This window comes from Belonocnema kinseyi, chromosome 8, assembly GCF_010883055.1.
Source record: "Belonocnema kinseyi isolate 2016_QV_RU_SX_M_011 chromosome 8, B_treatae_v1, whole genome shotgun sequence".
Lineage (NCBI taxonomy): Eukaryota > Metazoa > Arthropoda > Insecta > Hymenoptera > Cynipidae > Belonocnema > Belonocnema kinseyi.
In genome coordinates, this window is record NC_046664.1 from 45,973,728 (window position 1) to 45,982,066 (window position 8,339).

The 8,339-nt window shown below is 24.3% G+C and overlaps 2 protein-coding genes across 2 annotated transcripts in view; one reads left to right on the top strand and one right to left on the bottom strand.

The window, feature by feature from the left end:
* LOC117178478 overlaps nucleotides 1-2,986 on the top strand; it is a 23,497-nt gene extending 20,511 nt beyond the window's left edge. The window contains exon 9 of the mRNA XM_033369904.1: nucleotides 2,915-2,986. Within this exon, the coding sequence (XP_033225795.1) occupies nucleotides 2,915-2,938 (24 nt within the window). The 3' untranslated portion in view covers nucleotides 2,939-2,986. The remainder of the gene's footprint in view (nucleotides 1-2,914) is intronic.
* Nucleotides 2,987-3,236: 250 nt separating this feature from the next.
* Nucleotides 3,237-8,339, bottom strand: part of LOC117178822 — a 7,720-nt gene continuing 2,617 nt past the window's right edge. Inside the window, exons 2-3 of the mRNA XM_033370316.1 lie at nucleotides 3,612-3,761; nucleotides 3,237-3,523 (exon numbers count right to left, since the gene is read on the bottom strand). Coding sequence (XP_033226207.1) covers nucleotides 3,440-3,523; nucleotides 3,612-3,761 — 234 coding nt within the window. The 3' untranslated portion in view covers nucleotides 3,237-3,439. The remainder of the gene's footprint in view (nucleotides 3,524-3,611; nucleotides 3,762-8,339) is intronic.

The following is an 8,339-nucleotide window of genomic DNA, read 5'->3' on the forward strand; positions in this document are numbered from 1 at the left end:
TTTTTGAGGAAATTTGGTTACTACAAAGAAAAAGAAGTGTATTCAAATTTTTGGCCTGTTCTGTATATTTTTGAAATTTTTCCTGTCGAAACATCAACTATTATACTTTTCAATGAGAATTCATATTTTTGTTAAAATTTTTACTTTTTGGGTTGAAAATTCAACTGTCTTCCAAAAAGTTCGTCTTTTTGATATTCAAATTTGAGCCATTGGTAGAAAATTAAACTTCTGTTGAAAATTCATATTTTAGTGTTGAAAATTCAACTGAAATATTTTTTGGTTAAAAGGTCTACAACTTTTTTGAAAATCTATCGTTTTGGTTTAAAAATTCATCTGTTTTAGTAGAAATTTCTGTTTTTTTTTGTTCAAAATTAATCTTCTTTGTTATTTTTAGTTGAACTCAACTATTCCTTATTTAAAATAAAAATCATTTTTGGTGGAATTATATCTGCTATTATATTATTTCTTAAAAATTCATCTTTTTTATTTGGAAATTAAAACTACTTGGTTAATGATTAAAATAATTATTAAAAAAAATTTTTGTTTGTTGATTTATTATATTAGTTTGAAATGCATCTCTAGTTTAAATTCTTGTTTTTTTTTGTTAAAAATTAATTCTTTGAACGGAAAATTGAATTTTTCCAGTTAAAGATTAATAATTTTATTTGAAAATTTATTCTTCTTGTAAAAAGTTTAACTAAATTGTTAAAAATTAATATATATTTTTGTTGAAAATTGATATTTTTAGTTGACAGCTGTTTGGTTGAAAATACTACTGCTTTTGGTTGAAGTTCAATTATATTTTGTTTGAAAATTCGACTGTTTAAATGAAAATTCTTTAATTTGAATAAAAACACAACAAATGCAAAACTTCATTTGTTTCTTAAATTTTCAAAAGTTGAAATTTTATCAGTTAAATATTTCATTTTTAATTTCTTCAATTTTGAAGCATTGCAAAATCAGTTTTTAAGTGTTGAAAATTCCAGAAAATGCGAATTTTTTATTAAATGCAAGTGCAAACAATTTTGAATTTACATAGTTTTAATGCGAATTTAGTATACATTTTAATAAATGAAAAAAATTTCGAAAATGTAATTTTTTCTCAAACGGGTTGTCATTGGCCAATAATGTTTTGGTAAATTAATAGTCATCCAATTTAATCTCAAATTGGTATGAGATTTAAAATTTTTTCACAAAGCACGTAAGTTGATCAACTAAATAAAAATCAAGAGATTAAAAAATTGTTAATATAAAACGTTGTAATTTGATCAACGGCATATAAAAATTAGTTAATGGTTTTTAAAATTGAACTGTTTAAATTCGAAAGCCTTAGTAGTAAAATGAATGTAAACGTCCGATTAAAACTTTGTAAACTATTACAATTTTTTAAATAAATCCCAATGAATAGATTTATAATTAAACTATTTTATTCAATTTCAAATCATATTCAAATATTATTTCAGTATAAAATAGTCCATTGTTAACTTATTCAATTTTAAAATTGTTTGATTAAAATTTTTTAAAAACATTTAGCAATATTTCTCTATTTATTTAAAATGAGCATTTATAAATAAAATATTCAAAACTAGACAATAAAAAACTTAATTTTTGTAAAAAGAATGCCTTCATTTTAGAATCTTTTAAAACAAAATATAGATTTTTAAAGAGTTCGAAATAAAATTTGGAAATATTTAGGGGGTATTCTCAAAGATTTTAAAATAACAAATTTTCTTGAGATACCTGAAAAAATTAAAAATTATTTTTTATTAAAAAAAAATCATTTTAAGAGAAGATTAAAAAGATTTCCAAAATTGCCAAAAATTAAATTTGAAGATTTTAAGACGAGTTTTCAATTTAGCAGGATTTCCGAAAATTTATAGGAAACTTTAAAATTGTTTTAAAAACATGTAATATTCCTGAAAAAAATGTCAAAAATAATTTAAAATTGAAATGATTTCAAAACGTGTTAAGCAAAATGTTGATTTTGAAAGGTTTCGAAAAAAAATGTTGAAGCTCTTTATGGATTTTCAAAGGATTTGAGATAATAATAAAATTTTCTTAAGATCCCTGAGAAATTTTGGAATGACTCTTTTTTTTAACCAATTATTTAAGGTGAATGTTTAGCAATATTTTAAAATCATTCTTGATGTATAAATAAAAATTGTACAATTATTAATTTAAAATGACTTAACAAAATTGCACTTTCACTTTAAAAAAAATTGGACAGATTTTCTAAAATTATATCATTTGGAAATTTTACAAATTTATTGATTCTTTTTTTGTTTTAACATTGAAAAAGATAGAGTGAATTTATATTAAAAACTATAGGAAATAAATATGAATTATTTGAAATAGCCTTGCTTCAATTAGATTTTAGAGTGTTGATTTAAACTTTGGACTAGCAATGTTTAAAGTGTTTAACATTAAAATGCTTGAAATGATATAATTTGAAACATTTACAAATTCATTGATTCATTTTTTGAATTAGAGCATTGAAAATTATTGTGTGGATTTATATTTTTATCCCAGAAATCTTTTAACTGTTCGAGTTAGAAATGCTTAAAATTTTACAGTTTAACGGAACTTAATTTAAAATTAGTCAATTGAAAAATGTTTAAAGCTTCCATTTTACGCGTGTAAATTATTGAGCGATAGAATACAAAATTCTAAATAATAATTGTTGTAAGCTTCATTGTCAAAAGTTTAAAATTGAAAAGAATCCCACTTTTTCTGTTTTAATTCAAAGTTAAGTTTTGATGACTTCAAATGAAAAAGTTTTTAGTTACAAGAGTTCTAATTTTTGCAAACCTAGAAATATCGAAGATTTTTTTTCCTCGATTAAAACGGCCACTCTGAATTAAAATGTTATTCATAAAATTTAAACTTTAGAAATAATAAATATGTCACTTTATAGATATCTTCATACACAAAAGCCTAAGAATAGACTTCACGGAAAAAACATCTTCTATTTATATACATTTTAAAGAGCCGAAATCATTGCTAAGCGAATTTTCAAGATCAAAGATAAATTCTATTTTATCTTGATTTAAGAATTTTAATAACATATTTTAATTCTCAAGATCTGATTTTAAAGTCTTTTAACAATTAAATAAAAAATGTATTTAATTTTTAGAGGTAAAATGTGATTCATAAGTTGTAAAATTAATAAATTATATTTTTGAATACATAATTGGAGGATTTTTCTATTATTTAGGATTTGAAGCGAAAATAAGTGCTTTAAAATGTATCTGAATGTTTATTTAAAGTATGAAAACATCGAGATATTTCGTCTAACTGGTGATTAAAACTAGTTTAACGTTACTTGCGAGAGTTCAAGAAATTTAGCAATATCTAAAAATGACTGGCGTGAAAAACTTATGACTATATTTAGAAATATACAACTCTTATTTGTAATATTCAACAAGCTCGAAAAAATCGATTACTTTTTTCTGGGACGCCCACTTCGTTGCATAAAACAACCCTTGAAGGAATTCAGTCTTACGTCTATCTCTCCTTCTTCGAGCTGAAAAAATAAATATTAATTTTTAAAGACTGCTTACATTACTCAGTAATTATAAAATTAATATTAATCTTGTGAAGTTTGTTGTTACTTGGTCAAAAAGATAAATTTCTTTGTAACATGAAGACGATACACATTCTCGTATACAACGTGTTTTTGCTGCAGAATTTCTTTCTTGTGTAAGGCTTTTACATGTTCCACTTTCTTCACAAGCCTGCTCAAATTCTCTGAATAATAATTCCTATAAAAAATATAATTTATTTAAAAATGTGTCTGAATTTTATTTCTGAACTTTGATATTTCTAATTTATTTTTTAGTTTAATGTAATGCATGAATTTTAGAAACTTTTATGTTTTTATCTTAAAACTTGGAAGGCCATAAAAGTCCGGTAAGACCTAGAAATCAGGGAAAAGTTAGAGAATTTTATTCGACAGGATAATAAATTTGAAATTTTTTTAATACCTTTATAAAAGTTTCTATGGTATAAATATCACAAGATTAGGATTCCAGCCGGAAACGAAGACCGGTCTTTGAATATTAATGATCAAGGAAAATAAAAAATTGATCTGGGAGAAATTAGGGAATTTTGAAAATCAAGTCTTGCGGCCACCATGCTATAATATTTTGCTAGTAATTTATTGGCCTTGTATTTCTTAAAAAAATGTTTAAACAGTTGCTTCTTTCTAAAGATTATCCATTCCTTTAAAAATTCAACCATTTTGCTGAAAAGTCGTCATTTTTGGGTTGAAAATTCAACTGTTTTGGTAGAAAATTAACTTTTCGTTGACAATTTATATTCTGGTGTTGAGAATTCAACTGATTATTCGTTAAAAATTCATCTTTTTTGGTTGAAAATCAAACTACTTGGTTAATGGTTGAAAAAATCTGGTAAAAAAATCATCTTCTGGTTCAAATTCTTTTTTTGTTGTTGTAAATTAATTTTTCAACTGAAAATGTAACTTTTCCGTTTTTGTTTGAAAATTTATCTTCATTAGTTCAAAGTTCGACTTTTTTGATAGATAACTAATTTTTTTGCTTTGAAATTTCCTCTGCATGCTTGAAAATGCAGCTGTTTGTTTGAAAATTAACTTTTTTGTTAAAAATTCAACCATTTTACAGAAAATTCGTCTTTTTTGCTCGGAAAGTTCATCTCTATTGTTGAAAAATGGTCTATTGTGTTAAATATCAAATTTTTTTCAATGTAGTAACAAAAATTTAACTACTTATTTGAAAATAAATGTATTTTGTTGAAAATTCATGTGGTTTGTTGAGAATTCGTCTTTTTTTGTAGAAAATTTATATTTTTGGTTAATAATTCGCCTTTTTTGGTTTTAACATTCATCTCTTTTCGTAGAAATTTAGTCTTTCTTGGTTAAAATATCAACTGTAACATTTTTTTTGAGAATTCATCTTTGTAGGCTAACAATGAAACTATTTGGGTAAAAATGCAATGGTTTCTGCTGAATATTTCATCCTTTTTGTTTGAAAATTCAACTCTGGTTAAAAATTTAACTTTTCTGTTTTAAAATTCGTCTCTCTTTTTAAAACTTCGTGTTATTAAAAGTTAATAATTTTATTTAAAAATTAAACTGGAATCTTTCTTGGTTGAAAATGAAACTATTTTTTTTTAAAATTCATCGTTTTGCTTTAAAAACTCAACTGTTATAGTAGAAACTTAATCTTTTTTTTGGTTAAAAAGGCAACTTTTTGGTTGAAAATCATTCTGCTTTAGTTAAAGCTTCATGTATTTTGTTGGAAATGCTTCTTTTTTTTGAAATTAAACTGTTTATTATTTTTAACCTTATTTCATTAAAATATATCTACTATTACAATATTTGTTAAGTGTTAAAGGTTGAAACAATTTGTAAACAAATGATTTTTGCAGATGATTCATTATTTTAGTTTAAAATTCATCTCTGGTTAATAATTCTTTTTTTTGTTGTTGTTGTAAATTAATTCTTCATCTGAAAATGTAACTTTTCCATTTTTATTTGAAAATTTATCTTTTTTAGTTCATAGTTCGACCTTTTCGTTAGAAAGCTCATTGTTTTGGTTCGAAATTTCCTCTGCATGCTTAAAAATGCAGCTGATTGTTTTAAAATTAACTTTATTGTTGCAAATTCAACTATTTTACAGAAAATTCGTCATTTTGCTCGGAAAGTTCATCTCTATTGTTGGAAAATGGTCTATTTTGTTGGAAATTTTTTTTTCTCAATGTAGTACAAAAAAGTTAACTACTTATTTGAAAATAAATGTATTTGGTTGAAATTTCTTTTTTTCTGTAGAAAATTTATTTTTTTGGTTAAAAATTGGCTCTTCTTTGGTTTTAACATTCATCTCTTTTCGCAGCAATTTAATCTTTCTTTGTTGAAATATCAACTATAAGATTTCTTTTGAGAATTCATCTTTGTAGGTTGACAAAAAATTGAACTTTTCTGGTTGAAAATTCGACTGTCTTTTTAGAAAGTTCGTCTTTTTGTTTAAAAAATTTTACATTTTGGTTAAAAATTCAAAGGTTTTTCGTTGAAGTTAAATTTTTTTAATGAAAAATTTGACCTTTCGGTTAAAAATGCATTTTTTTTGTTAAAAACTATTAATTTTGTTTAAAAATTAAACTGGAATTTTTCTTGGTTGAAAATAAAACTGTTTTTTTTTTAAATTCATCAGTTTGGTTTCAAAATTCATCTGGTATAGTAGAAAGTTCATCTTTTTTTTGGTTAAAAAGGCAACTGTTTGGTTGGAAATCAATCTGCTCTAGTTAAAGCTTCAAGTATTTTGTTGCAAAAGCTTTTTTTTTAAATTAAACTCTTCATTATTTAAAATCTTTTTTGATTAAAATATATCTATTATTACATTATTTGTTAAATGCTAAAGGTTAAAACAATTTGCAAACGAATTATTTTTGTTGAAGATTCATTACTTTAATTTAAAATTCATCCCTGGATGAAAATTCTTCTTTTTTTTTAATTAAATTTTTTACTGAAAATTTAACGACCACAGGTGAAGATTTACCACATTAGTTGAAAATTCATCGGCTCGTTTGAAAGTTGAACTATTTTGTTGAAAGTTCATTTCCTTTTAACTTAAAATTGATTGATAGGATAAACTTCTTTCTTGCTTTTCTTTCTTTTGTCCAAAAATGTATCATTGTAGTTCATTTCTTTTCGTAGAAATTAAATTTCGTTCCTTTTGTTTTTAGAATTCATCTTTTTTTTAGTGAAAATTTCATATTTTTCGTTTGAAATAAGAACCATAACATTTTGTCTTGAGAATTGATCTCTGTAGGTTGACAATTTAATTATTTTGTTGAAAATAGATATGTGTTTAATTGAAATTAATTTGTTTTATTGAAAATTTAATTCTTTGGTTGAAAATTTAACTATATTGTTGAAAATTCTTTTTTGTTGTCATCAAGAAAGCAATTAAATAAGATACTGAAATCTATAAAAAAATATTTTAATTAATAACTAAAAGACACTTAAAGTAACTAAAAAAATAAAAACTTGAAAAACTACTTATAAAACTACCTATAAACTATTTGTTTGAAAATGCAACTTTTTTTGGATGAAGTTTAATCTTTCTTGGTTATAAATTCGGTCGATTGGTTGAAATTTTGGTTAAAAACCGACCTTATTGTTGATTTAAAATTCAACTGTTTGGTTAGCAATTGAAAATTGGTTTCTTTTGCTTTAAAGTTCAATTATTTTATTGTAAATTCAACTATTTTGATTACAGCTTTATCTTATTTGTTTGAAAATTTAAATATTTGATTAAAAATTCTTCTTTCTAAGTTGAAAACTAAAATATGCCTAAAATTTCAACTATTTTGTTGAAAATTTAATTTCTTGGTTGATATATAACAATTTTATTAAAAATCATATTTTTTGATCGAAAATGTTGAAAATTTGTCCTTTTAGATTAAATATTCATCTTTTATGGTAGAAAAGTAATCTTTTTTATAGTGGAAATAAATAAATTTGAAATTTAAAAATTTCCATTTAAAATGTTTCATTCCATTTATAAAAAATGCGGTAAAACTATAGAGTAGCGGCTTCTCCCGTATGACCCTTTATCGCTGAGAAATATCAAAAACTTGTTATTATTTGATAAATTATAACTGAAAAAGGTGGGAGATCACTTGCGAAGATTTTTTTATTTCATATTTAAGGGCATGTGATACTTAGAAATTTGTCGATTTTACCAGTTTTAATTTCCCTAGGAAACATCTAGGAATTTTTTGACGTAAATAAAAATTTGGTAGTATACAAATTTTGTAGCGTTCATATGTCCAGACAGTCCGTATGTGTATGTAAGCTTATAATGCGGTTGAGCCTAAGCATACGAACAAAGAAAGGGGAAGGGGGACCTACCAAGGAGAAGGGCGTGATTTTTGTCGCTACGACCAGTCACAAATCACGGAAAGGGTGATGCTGGAAAAAGGGAAAGGATGTGTATTGTGTCTATATTTCCGGGCATAAGCATAAGGAAAGGCGACATGGACTGTGTCTATACGTCCGGATACAACCCACACGCTCTTTCCTTTTCCAGTTCTCCCTTCCCCTTTCCAGATTCGTACGTTTAGACTCGATCGCATTATTATAAATGTGTATGAACATACGGATTGTCCAAACGTATAGACATAGAAAAAACAATTTTCCGCATAACCTAGACCCTACAATTAGTTCTTGTCATTTTATTGTGAATTTTCGTATGCTTTAAATAAGTTTTAATAACTGTCAATGAACGCTTTTATTAATCAAATTGAGTTTAATTAACAATTTATACCAAAGAAATATAATAAGTAATAAAATAAATAAT